Source organism: Podarcis tiliguerta (genome assembly GCF_965153285.1).
Source record: "Podarcis tiliguerta genome assembly, chromosome: 3".
Taxonomy (NCBI): domain Eukaryota; kingdom Metazoa; phylum Chordata; class Lepidosauria; order Squamata; family Lacertidae; genus Podarcis; species Podarcis tiliguerta.
In genome coordinates this window covers 815,273-828,551 of record NC_139536.1, presented here as the reverse complement: position 1 = coordinate 828,551, position 13,279 = coordinate 815,273, and the positions used below count along the sequence as shown (strand labels likewise).

General features: G+C 50.7%; 2 protein-coding genes across 8 annotated transcripts in view; one reads left to right on the top strand and one right to left on the bottom strand.

The window, feature by feature from the left end:
• The window catches only part of OST4 (oligosaccharyltransferase complex subunit 4, non-catalytic), a 247,664-nt gene that overhangs the window by 68,871 nt on the left and 165,514 nt on the right, over positions 1–13,279 (bottom strand). The gene's annotated exons all lie outside the window — the stretch shown is intronic.
• Positions 1–13,279, top strand: part of DNMT3A (DNA methyltransferase 3 alpha) — an 84,475-nt gene that overhangs the window by 29,845 nt on the left and 41,351 nt on the right. For all 7 annotated transcript variants that reach the window (XM_083432553.1, XM_083432557.1, XM_083432555.1 and 4 more), the window contains exons 4-6: positions 2,046–2,313; positions 11,950–11,996; positions 13,104–13,253. In XM_083432553.1, the coding sequence (XP_083288679.1) occupies positions 2,046–2,313; positions 11,950–11,996; positions 13,104–13,253 (465 nt within the window). The remainder of the gene's footprint in view (positions 1–2,045; positions 2,314–11,949; positions 11,997–13,103; positions 13,254–13,279) is intronic.

Genomic DNA, 13,279 nt, shown 5'->3' with positions numbered 1-13,279 from the left:
GGTGGCCAATGGAGCCTCCAGTGCAGCAACAGGATGCTGGGAGCTGCCAACCTTGTTGCCTTGGCAACAGGCATCCCTTCTTCTCCCCCTTTTGTTTGCCCGCAGTGGTGTTGCCTTGTGGCCCACTCAGATTGGCTACCTGACTCCGTGGAGGGGTTGCCTTCGTGGTGTGGCCCCTGATTGGCTAAAATCACGGGGGGGGGGGGGGGGAGAGAGGAAAAACTGGTACCCAGAATAAAAAAAAACTGGTACCCAGAGTTGTGTGTCTGCCTGAGGAGCACAGGACTGCTGCAGGAGAGCAGAGTTTTGCTCTTTTGCTCGAATCCTGCTCGCGGGTATCCCCAAATGGGCATCTGCGAGAACAGGATGCTGGACTAGGTGGGCCTGATCCAGCAGACCCCCCTTATGTTCTTAAATAGGCTTCGGATGTCTGGCTACGCCGCTCAGACCAGACCTCTGAGTGGTGGCAGCGTTGCCAGTCTTTGGGTCCCTCCTGGAAAGGCCATTTGAAGCATCCTTCGCCCACGCCTCCACCCGCAGAAGCCCATTTGGCGCCGGGGGGGGGGGCATAGACTTTGGCCGCACCAAATGGCTTATTGCCTCGTAAGGTCAACCCGCCTGGAATCAAAGGGAAGTGAATTTAAGAGCAGGAGGCATATGGCTGTGGGTGAAAAGAGGTGTCAAAGGGCCCCCCAAGAACATTGCCTGTTAACATGTTCCTTTCCTGTCTCACCTGGGTGCTAGTCCTGGGGGGGGGGGCGCTGTGTGCCAGCCAGAGGGGTGCCCTGTCCGTTTCTCTGCCCCCTGTCAGCATCTCTTGCAATGGAACCAGATTTATGTCTTCCTCTGCCGGTGAGTCAAGGCCTGCAAATCCCCCCCAGTTTCTTCAAGGGGGTGCCAACTGGGGGCTGCCCAGCAGCTTGTGGGGAGAGGGAGAAAAGGGGGGCAGGAAAGAGTTTCAGAGACAAATGAGCAGCGAAGAGGAGGAGGAGGAGGATTCTTCTCACCTGAGCTCTGCTTCAGCCCAAAACCTGATTTAAAGAAGTCGGTTTGGGACAAGTGGCGTAACTTCTTTGCTCTCCCAGGCCCCGGACCACCCTCTGACCGCCACACCACACTTGGGGGGCTGGGGGGGTTAAGGACATCTCATCGAGCATCCTCTTTCCGGCAGGTGCTTGTGGGAAAGGAGTTTTGCAGATGGTTTTGTGGCTGTGTGTAGAAAAGCTCCCCAAACATCTTTGACCACCTCGGAAGGTGCTGAACTCACCTTCATTTGAATTTTTTAACCTGTTGGGGATTCTTCAGTTTCAATTCCTGCCTTGCAGGGGGTTGGACTCGATGACCCTGGGGGTCTACCCTATAATTCTCTGATTCTATAAATGCCCCTATTTCCCCATGTGCAGTGATGGCTCTGCCGAAAAGTCGTCGTCTCTCCCGCAAATCGCTTGGCTGCATTTGTTTTAGGGTTAGGCAGTAAAAGTCATAAACGTTTAGAGAAGATTGGAAAATGTTTATTGAATATACGGGGGGGAATTGTTCACACCTGAAAATGTTGCCAGCATTCAGATAAGTTCAGCAGTTCAAATAAGTTTTGATGGATGCAGTAATGGAATACTGAATGGTTTAGTTTTTGTAAAATACGCGGGGATTTGTGATATGCAAAATGAACCACGGAAAGAGAAGACGGGAAGTCATATTTTGAGAATGTTCAAATGAGTATTTTAAATTGTAAAACGGAAAAGTTAACAAAAAATTTGTGTGTGTGTGTGTGTATTTGTGTGTATGAAAACATCATACACCTGAAGTGCATTTTTTTAAAAAGGAAATGTGAATTTTGAGAATTCTCACCTGCAGCGAGTTGCTACTTCTCTGGTTCCTGTTTGCCTGAAATTGGCTCCCCCCCCCTTCCCTCCCTTCAAGGGTCATTCCTTCGGAGGGTCTTGGACGATGCCCCTCCCTGCCCAAGACCCCTCCCTCGACCCGGAGGGTGCGAAGAAGCGCCTCACGCCCTCTCCCCGCTTTTGTCTTGCCTTTTCCCCTTCCAGGTGGAGAGCGCAGAAGCCCCCAAAGACACAGCCTCAGCGCCCAAGTGCCCCCCGCCTGCCCACAACACCAGCCCCGTGGAGCAAGTGCCCAATGGAGACGTGGGGACGGGCAGCCCCGAGAACAGCGGCAGCACCACCACCGACCTGAAGGGCCGGCAGCCCAGCGAGGACGAGGCCAGCAGCCTCCCGGAGGGCGAGGTGGGGGGGCGGGCCTTGGAGAACGGCCGCTGCACCCCAAAGGACAGCCCCGACCCCCCTGCCAGCGAAGGTGAGCTGGGGACGTGGGAAGGGTCTTTGGTTGGGGCACTTGCCCCACTGCAAGCGGGGGGCAGGGGGTAACTAGTCAGAGTAGGGGGGAGGTCAGGCTCTGGGGGGTGAAAATGAGGCTCAGCCAAGGGATCACTTAGCTTTAAGGAACCTCACAGTTGCCCCCTTTCCACATTCAGTCCAAACGTAACATTTCTTCCCGAAGGAAACAGTGCTGCAACCTTGCAAACGAATTCCGTCTGTGGGCAGGGCTGATTGGCTAGCACCAGTGACATCTCCAATATCCCAGATCCTGGAGTAGTTTTGCAATTATAACCCCCCTCCCCAAGCATCCTTTACTGTAAGGCGCAGAATGAACATGCATGTGCTTTAAGACACCCGAGAGGGGCAGGCCTGATGCTGCAGATGGCATTCGATTCACTGGAGTGTGCGTCTGTTTCTCGTTCGTGGAAGCTGGCTTTGCTCTGCTGCCCCTTGAAGCCTGTGCCCGCTTTCCTTCTCAGCTGCTCAGACCAAGGAGGGTGGCCTAGAATCATAGAATTGGAAGGGGACCCCCAAAGGTCATCAAGCCCACCCCCTGCAATGCAGGAATTCTGACTTGGGAGTTCATGTAGCTCTGCCTTCACCAACCTGGTGCCCTCTTGGCCCCTGCCAGCCTGGCCGTGTAGCGAAAGCTACAGACCGAAAGATCTGGAGGGCACAAGGTTGGCAAAGGTTGCCTTCTTTATTCCAGCCTTGCAGGGGGTTGGTCTAGATGTCCCTCAGGGTCCCTTCCAACCCTGCAATTCTGTGATTGTACGATGTGTGCCTACTTATGCCAGCTATGTGGGTGATGGACTAAGGGTCACCTGGGAAGCTGGTGAGATGATGCTCTTGCTTCTGGACTCCCGCAATGGGAAGGGCTATTGTGCAGAGACAGTGTGGTGTAGTGGTTAGCGTGTCTGACTAGGACCTGGGAGACACCCAGGGTTTGAATCTGGGTGTGGCCTTGGGCCAGTCCCCTCCTCTCAGCCTGACCTCCCTCACAGGGTTGTTGTGCGGATTCCGTGAGAAGAGAAAGAACCAAGGATCTTGAGCTCTCTGGAGAAAAAGGGGGGGCCTGCGTGGCGATAAATCAAGAGAACGGACTCCCGTAACACACACTTCCTACGCTCTTGAGTCAGGAAGCCTCTCTTCCAAAAAAGCTCTCTGTGCAGTCCACTAGGCTGCCCACGTCCATAGGTGGCTCCAGGATTCAGCCTGCAGGTGCCAGGGCCAGCCGGGCTGCTGGGTGGCTCTGCCCGTTGGCTTGGGCGAGGGAGAGCAGCTGCCAGGGCAGCGACCGGCTCAGAAGCCCACAAAGCGGGCAGCCAAGTGGGGCTGTGGTTTGGGTTGCCGGCCAGAAGAGCTGCCTTCAGAGGTGTTGACAAGTTGTGTGTGAGAGAGAGAGAGCGCACAAAGGAGGCAGAGGAGGCGTTCCCACTGGGGCATCTGGTTGGCATGGTGAGAACAGGAGGTCGGACAAGGGGGGCCATTGGCCTGATCCAGGAGCCAGTCTCTTCCGATGTTTCCTTGCCCTCCTGATTGAGGAGGCCCTTGGCCGCACAGCGTCGGCATGCGCTGCGATGGGCTCGTGCCATGCGCCCATGCCCCACGCCATGCCGGCGTCACTTGCGGACACCCTGCGGCTTGTGTGCGTGATGCGCGCCCGCCCCATGGCCTGCATGCACGGCTGCATGGAACTTTGAGGGGCCCAGCCTCTTCATTGAACATTTTCTGGGGGCCCCAGCTCCCTGGCCCCACCCTGCATTGGCGCGACCCATCGGGATGCTCTCTTGCGCAAACACAGGCTGGAGAGTGGGGAAGTTTGCCATGTGCAATGTTTTACTGTGGTTATATAATTTGTTGGAAGCTGCCCAGAGTGGCTGGGGCAACCTGCCAGATGGGTGGCATAATAACAACAACAACAACAATAACAATAACAATAAATGATTTTCCACCTGCCCCCTCCCTCCCAGGAAGGTCCCTGAAATACATGGGAGCCCCCTGCCCTGCCTTAGTGTGGGGCTTGTGCCCTATGGGTGAAATCTGCCCATCTCCCTCGCCTGGCAGCCTCTCAGGGTGCCCAATGTTGTGTCCTGAGGAAGGGGCAGTGAGCCCTTTTGGGCAGGAGGCAGCAGGATCCTTTCCAGGAGGGTCTACGCTCCCTCCCGCCTGCCCCCCAGTGGCTCCTGCCTCAGGAATTCCTCCTGCCCCAGAAATCCGGGGGGGGGCTTTTTCCAGGGCGGTGGAGGAGAATGGCAGAGTCGTTCCACGTTCCCAGGCAGCTTAGGTTTCCTGCTGGCGGGGAGCCTGCGAGGGGAGGGGTCTTCCTCTGCCGCTGTGCCAGGATTGTTCCTTGGGAGGGGGCCTCCTCCCGGCCAAGGCTTGGCCAGATGGAAATTCTGGAAGCCAGGGACCCCCGGAGGAAGGAGGCGGCCGCCAGCAGCCCCGGAGTTGTGGCTGAGCTGGCCAGGGATTTATTTGGGGAGGGCAGGAGCAGAGAGGCTTTTGCCCCCGCCCCAACCTCCAGACCTTGGGACCCCAGAGCATCCAGCCTGGGCATCCCAGGCCCAGAGATACTGGCTGGGGACAGGGAGGCGGCTTCCGAAAGGCTGTGCGTCCCCATCAAGGAGGAGGGGGCTGTTCACGGGGTGGCAAAATGCCAACATTTCCCAGATCTTTGGAGGGACTCATAGGGGGAACGGAATAGTCTGTGTTTGGGGGGTGTTGCACAGCAGATAAGACACATAGATATCATAAAACCCAAATTTTAATGAGCCACAAAGAGGGTGAACAGGCTCTTTCTCCAGCAAGTGGAGCAGCGGAAGAGAGCCCAGCAGGATCCGGCCCTCCCATGTGGCCCAATCCACCGGGACGTCCCCTACCATGAGCCGAGCTGCCCTCTTGGAGGAGGACTTCTGTGCAGAGTGCTGAGGTGTTGGGGGCACTGGCAGCTGCCCTGAATTTCTCCCTGCGCATTGTGGGCAGAATCGCACATGTTTGCGCTTTTGGGATGGATAAAAGAAAGTCCTTATTCACAAAGCACATAGTTAGGGTTCTGTCCTCTCCCCCATGCTTTTCAACATCTACATGCAGCCGCTGGGAGAGATCATCAGGGGGTTTGGGCTGGGTGTTCATCAGTATGCGGATGATACCCAGCTCTACCTCTCTTTCAAATCAGAACCAGTGAATGCAGTAAAGGTCCTGTGTGAGTGTCTGGAGGCGGTTGGAGGATGGATGGAGGCTAACAGATTGAGGTTGATTCCTGACAAGACAGAAGTACTGTTTTGGGGGGACAGGAGGCGGGTGGGTGTGGGGGATTCCCTGGTCCTGAATGGGGTAACTGTGCCCCTGAAGGACCAGGTGCGCAGCCTGGGAGTCATTTTGGACTCACAGCTGTCCATGGAGGCACAGGTCAAATCTGTATCCCAGGCAGCTGTTTACCAGCTCCATCTGGTACGCAGGATGAGACCCTATCTGCCTGCAGACTGTCTCGCCAGAGTGGTGCATGCTCTAGTTATCTCCTGCTTCGACTACTGCCATGCGCTCTACGTGGGGCTACCTTTAAAGGTGACCCGGAAACTACAACTAGACCAGAATGCGGCAGCTAGACTGGTGACTGGGACCGGCCGCCAAGACCACATAACACCAGTCTTGAAAGACCTGCGTTGGCTCCCAGTACGTTTCCAAGCACAATTCAAAGTGTTGGTGCTGACCTTTAAAGCCCTAAATGGCCTCAGTTCAGTATCCCTGAAGGAGCGTCTCCACCCCAGACACCGGGGTCCAGCTCTGATGGCCTTCTGGCGGTTCCATCACTGCGAGAAGCCAAGTTGCAGGGAATCAGGCAGAGGGCCTTCTCAGTGGTGGCACCCGCCCTGTGGAACGCCCTCCCACCAGATGTCAAAGAGAACAACTACCAGACTTTTAGAAGACGTCTGAAGGCAGCCCTGTTCAGATAAGCTTTTAATGTTTGATGCATTACTGTATTTTAATATTGTGTTGGAAGCCGCCCAGAGTGGCTAGGGAAGCCCAGCCAGATGGGCGGGGTATAAATAATAAATTATTATTATTATAGTTAGACGGTGGAACTCCCTCCCACAAGAGGCTGTGAGGGCTACCAACGTGAATGGACTTATAAGAATTTTGGAAAAATTCGTGGAGGAGGAGAGGGATGTCGAGGCAGCAGCGCTTGTGAATCCTGGTTACTGGTAACCGGCGGAGGGGAGAGTTTTCTTCTTGCCCTCAGATCCTGCCGCACCCTTTGGGGCATCTGGGGTGAGAACGGGAAGGTTTGCACGATCGAGCCGCTTCTAATGGAGCCTCCAGTCTCTCTGGATTTCTAGGTCCTTGTTGCCCCTGTGAGAAGAGGACGGGCTCTTGCCCTGATCCACCGGCGTGGTTTTTGTGATCTTACGCTCTCGTCGCTGCCGCCTCTCTGGCCCCACCTGTTCCCACGCAGCCTGTGCGTTCGTCTTTCCTGACACCCCCCCCCCCCCGTCACCGCCTTGCAGAGGTGCTCTCTTCCGCTGCCCCCGCCCGCACCCAAATTTCAGGCTGGGTGCTATTTTTAAGCTGAGCTGCGGCCTCTGTTACCTGCGAGAAAGACAACACAGGAAACTGGCGGCTCTCATGGAGGGGGGCGGAGAATGCAGAGGCTGAGCCAAGGCTTGACCCCCCCCCCCGTCGGTTCCTGTTTGGCATCTCCTGTCCCCTGCAGGCGTCAGGCACCCCCCCCCATGGCTTCCCGGGGCTTCTCCCCATTCTTCCCTCTCCTCCACTTCTCTGGGGCTTCTCCCCACCTGCTTTGAGGAAGGGGCACCCTTGGCAGGTAGAGGGAGGTGAGTTTCCTGCCCCCCCCCATCTTGCTGGGTGACCTGGAAATCGGGTGCGGTTGAGGGCAGTCGCCCAGACCAGCTTTGAACGGACAGGGAGATGGAGGGGCCTGGCTGCAGTCGCCCGTGTCCTTCTTGCTCTTTTTCGTAAATCGTTTTTATTGGTTTTACAAATTTTATTGGTTTTATTACAAATTACAAATACAAAATACAGTCGTGCCTCATGTTACGTTTGCTTCAGGTTGAGTGTTTTCTTATTTATTTATTTAAAATACATTTTTTTAGTATTTTCCACACAACAACAACAACACGAAAAACAATACACAACACACAAAAACCAACATTCGAAAAACTAAAACATCAACAACAACTAAAAAAAGCAACAACAAATCCATATCTTACAAGTTAATAATATACCGTATTTTTCGCTCTATAAGACGCACCAGACCACAAGACGCACCTAATTTTTGGAGGAGGAAAACAAGAAAAAAAATGTTCTGAATCTAGGAAGCCAGAACAGCAAGAGGGATCGCTGCGCAGTGAAAGCAGCAATCCCTCTTGCTGTTCTGGCTTCTGGGATAGCTGCACAGCCTGCATTCGCTCCCTAAGACGCACACACATTTCCCCTTACTTTTTAGGAGGGAAAAAGTGAGTCTTATAGAGCAAAAAATACGGCAAACACTATAAAAACAACAACAAAACATTGACTTCTATCAATCCCACAGCACCTCCTTTATCTCTCATTGTGTCTCCCTGTTTTCCCGATCATCTCTATCCTAGCATCCAGATATAAATCCCTCTTTCTTATCCTTTCACTTCACAAGGTTATTCCAGACTCAGCCAAATTTCTGTCCTCAAACCTTGGCTTTTAAGACATTCATTTAGACACTCCCGTTCCTTATTCACTTCACTTTTTGGTTTTTGTCTTATTATAGGTTGAGCATTTTCAGGTTGTGTCCTGCATAGACCCAGAAGTACCAGAAATGGTTACGAACAGGAACGGATCCTGTTCGCAGCCAGAGGTACCACTGTACAAATAAACACAGATTAGTGAAAATATATCTGTATAAAGAGATTCTCTGAATCCCTAGACTTCCCCCCCCCCCCAGTTCCCACCATGGGTCTTATTTTAAGAATCTGCAACTGCATATTCATACGTACTCCAGTTATTATATCAAACCGCATTTGCCATAATATTCTTTGCACTAGGAGTGAGTCAAAATCCTGCTCCTGTTTCGATCTCCTTACAGCGGTCTCCTAGGTAACCTATACGTTTCCCCCATTCTTTCATAAAGTTTTTATCCTCTTGGTTTCTGAGTTTTCCAGTCAGCTTTGCCATCAATTAAGTGTTTTAAATTTGTTGTTAGCCGCCCTGAGACCAGTTTTCTGAACCAGGAAGGGTGGGGTATAAATAAAATTTATTATTATTATTATTATTATTATTATTATTATTATTATTATTATTATCTCTGCATCATCCATCAGCTTAGTTTGCCATTCTTCCCTGGTCAGGACTTTGTCTTCTTTCCAACTTTGGACTAACAACATCCAGGCAGCTGTTGTTCCATACATAAAAGAGTCTTTTCTGCTCCTTTGGTATGTCGGTACCTGGAATTCCTAATAGAAAAGCTTCTGGTTTCTAATTTTTTTCATTTCGTTGTATATCATCTCCCAGTCGCCCATGTTCTGGCTACCATAAGGCCTTAAAAAGAGCCTGCCGGATCGGGGCCATGGAGGGCCCATCCTGCCCAACTGGCTGCCTATGGGGAAAGGGCAAGCGGGATCTGGGCATCTTCCCCCCCCCCCCCAAAAAAAATTGGTTTCAGAAACATTACCTGCCTCCGATGGCAGAGCAGAGGTATCCTGGCTAGGGGCCCTAAGTCGCCCTCTCCTCCTCCACAAACTTGTCCCCTCCTCCCTTAAAGCCATTGAGGTTAGTGGCAGTCCTGTGGCAGGGAGTTCCGCAGTCGATCAGATGGCTGTCATGCCTGATCCATGGGGCCACCGCCCCCCAGCAAATTAGGGTGTTGCGCTAGAAGTGACTTCAACCGCTACGGATCCGAGGTCCACGCGGAGAGCTGGGGATCCCCTTGGAAGGCCTGCCGGGCTTGGGTGCGAATGAAGCGGGGGCAAGGGAGGAAGCCTGGAAGGGCTGCTTTGCTGCCCCCCGTGCCCAGCCTTGCCCAGCTGGGGGGCAGCTGAAGAGACGAGAGAGAGAGAGAGAGAGAGAGAGAGAGAGACGGGTCCTTTTCATTCGTGGCCCCTCTATGTCCAGGGAAACCCGCCTTGCTTTCTCCCCACTCACTTTGTTTTTCAAAAATGTTGAATACATTTGATTTTAATTCCTGGTTTCCCTTGTCTACTGCTCTGCATCTTCCTGTGCTGCTGTATTTAAATGATGATGATGATGATGCTTTGAGAGGTTTAGTTTTTGTAAGCTGCCCTGAAAGCAATTGCTGGTTTCATGCATTTCATAGAAGATAAAAATAAAACACCCTCTCCGCCCAGGGGAGAATTGTCCGAGGGCTGGAAGGAGAGGGGACTTCTCTAGGGGAGAAAAAAAGAGGAATATTTTTCGCCACCCCCACAAAATGTCAGAAGTCAGGCTCTGTGCGCAGAGAGGCTGGGGCAACCCAGTCAGGTGGGCAGGGTGCAAAGAGTAAAATAATTTGTATTTCTGCATTGTAGGGGGTGGACTAGATGATTCTCAGGGTCCCTTCTACAATTCTATGATATTATATATTATTATTATTATTATTATTATTATTATTATTATTATTATTATTATTATTACCTGTGCTGAGAGAGTGCTGGAACGCCCCTTGAATCACCTCTCTGAATTGTTCCACTGTCAGTTTCTGTTCCTGCAAGGCTTTGATTTCTATTTTCATTTTTTTACAGCATCATGCATCATACATAGTGCTCTCTTATTAACCCTCCCACGCCCCCAAGGAACAGAAACTGACATGGGAGCAATTTAGAGAGACCGTTCAAAGGGCAATTGACTTTTTTATTTCATAAGATTCATGCACCCCTTGATTGTAAAAACAAACCAACCCAACAACCCTCAAAGCACTTTACAAAGAGAATACAAAAATTATCAGTAAAAACAACTCTAAAGATAAAATCAGTAATAAACCAAAAGCAGATTGGAAAGTTGATGCCAGTTTCAAACACCTGGGTAGGCCTGTCTAAACAAGAATGTCTTTAGCCGCTGCCTGAAAGAGTGTGGCAAAGACAGAGGACGAGATGGTTGGACAGTGTTCTCGAAGCTACAAACATGAACCTGACCAAACTGCGGGAGGGAGTGGAAGACAGGAGGGCCTGGCGTGCTCTGGTCCAGGGGGTCACGAAGAGTCAGACACGACTGAACGACTCAACAACAACAACAGGCCCTTTGTGGCAGTTTTGTGGGTGCTCGGGCACCCAGGGCCCCAGGAAGTTGGCACCAGTACCTCTTTGCCCAAGCTGGTGTTTTGAACTACAACTCCCATCACCCCTTGCCAGCGCATTTAGGCTGGGGGAAGGTTGGGTGGGCACGAGAGGGGGACCCAAATTGTTTCTGCAGGCAATTAAAACAGCCTGTGATCTGTATGCACAGAAATGGAAAGGAGGCGAGGGATGGCATTTCAGGTGAATGGCGAGATCAACGGCAAAAGTAAGGGACCAGAATGAAGGAAAGTCGATGGAAGAATGGAAATTTATCGGACTATTTTTAAAAACTGCTCTAACCAAATGAAATCGTGAGCAGGTATTGAAGTATAAGCAATGAAAGGATAGGAAGAATATGAAACAACTTTGGGAAACAATACATAATGAAATGAAAAAATGTCCAGATATTCATTTAGGAAAACACCAGAAGGTTTTCTATTGGGAATAGTACCAGGAAGCCTAAAGGAAGAAGACAAGACATTATATTTGTACGCCACAGTAGCCGCAAGGCTATTGATTGCAAAAAATTGGAAAAGTCGTAGAATACTGACGAAAACAGTGGCTTGTCAAATTATTGGAGTATTACAATATGTTCAAAACAATGGGAGAAATTGGAAGGATCTCAAAACAGAAGATAGAAAAGGACTGGAAGGTGTTTAAAGGATACTTGCAAAATCATATTGAAAAATCAGGACTCCTATTAGAATAAACAAGTTCCGTTGTAAATACTGAAATACTAAATAAGATGGATAACAATGTGTAACAGAAAAAGAAGTAGAAAACTTGGTTTAAAGGTGTGTGAAAGAAAGTAATAGAAGTCTAACACAAGGGGGGGTGAGGGGGGTGGGGAAAGGAATTATCTGTGGGATTGAGTGGGGGTATGTATGAATATTTTTAAGGACTGTATGAAATGTATGTTTGTATATTTGCAATATGTATGTAATAATGTTGAATTATGTTAATAATAAAATTTATTTAATTAAAAAAAGGATAGGAAGAAGAAAGCAAATACAGAAATGGATCTTAGAATAAGTATTGAATACAAGGCTGCAGGAAACTGTTTTGCGGGGGGGGGGGGACATTGCGGATGTTAGGATGGGAAGTCGAAGTTGTTAAGAGAAGTGTATGAACTGGATTTTGTGTTAAGTTTTTAAATCCAGTAACAATTTAAACGTGCAAAATGAGAGAGGAGGACTCTGGCTGTGGGGTGGCACCACCAGACCCAGCGCGGGCACAACGCCCTCCTTTGCGTGGGGGCACTTGCCCCCCACCAAAGGACCCGCATGGCCCAGGCCTCTCCTCCCAGCCCTTCGGGAATCCTGGCTCTCACTCTGTTCCCTCTCTGTTTCCAGGCAAAGAAGAGAAGGAGGAAAACCACTACAACTCCCTCAAAATGGAGGCAAGTATTTTCTGCACAGCTGGGCTCTTTTTTGGGGGGGGGAGCAGCTTCCAGGGCCCCCACGCTGGAGCATTGCTTGCTTAGAGTGCGAGTCTTGCTGCGCTCTCCCAGGGACTCTTGGATTAAAGCCCCCACCAGAGCCAGTGGGTGCGGACTAAGGGGGCTGCCCAGCTCCCCCCTCTCCTGATGTAGAGCATATACTCTTTAGCCGAAAACGGCTCATAGAAAGGAATAAAACAGTACCAGTCTGAAAGGTGTGACACACAAGGAAAAACGGGATGAGGAGGGCAGAGGAAAACAACAGGCTCAGGTTCGCATTCTTAAAGCTGCAGGTCTGATCTTGACTGCTGGGGGTGGGAAATGGTTCACGGAGGACATATTTTTATTTCCCCCCTTCCAACAGAACCCTATAAATTCAAAATTTTACCAGTCTAAGCAATGCACTTTACTACACATAATTTTTATCATCATTAATAATTGTTAATACTTTTTGTAAATACGTTTCGACACAACTTTTTGAATGTATTCAGAAACGTTTGTCTGAGTCTTGTTGTTTTATTTTTATTTTTAATGTAATTGTTGCAAGTATTGGGGTCCAGTGTAAACCGAGAAATATCTCGATGCTGAACCGTGTGAAACCCGCCCTGTGGAACGCCCTCCCACCAGATGTCAAAGAGAACAACAACTACCAATAATAATAATAATTTTATTATTATTATTATTGAAGAAACGGAATGAAAACGGCCTTGTCCCCCCAAAATGAAAGCAATGCTTTTATGAAGGCCACCTTTTGGAAATAAGTTGGAGTTCTTGTTATTAAATATACCAAGAAAAAAGCACTGTAAGTTTCAATGGCGGGAGTGGTCCCTCCTCAAAAAATCAATAGTCAATAGTAACAAAAACTAATCCGTTCAAAAGTATTGGCTATTGATTTGTGAGGAGGGACCACTCCCACTATTGAAACTTGCATTGGCCAGAGTTCTTGGTGTGCTTTTTTCCTGGAAATGGCAGGAGGGCAGAGCGGGTCTGGCGCTCGGGGCATCGGCTGAGATGGGAATCCGGCCCAATGATCCGGCGATCCCTTCTGACTCTCCTCTCCCCGCGCAGGGATCCCGCGGCCGCCTGCGAGGAGGAGGCCTGGGCTGCGAGTCGAGCCTTCGCCCCCGGCCGATGCCGCGCCTGACCTTCCAGGCGGGCGACCCCTACTACATCAGCAAGAGGAAGCGGGACGAGTGGCTCGCGCGCTGGAAGCGGGAGGTGAGCCTGGGCGCCCCGGGTCCCGG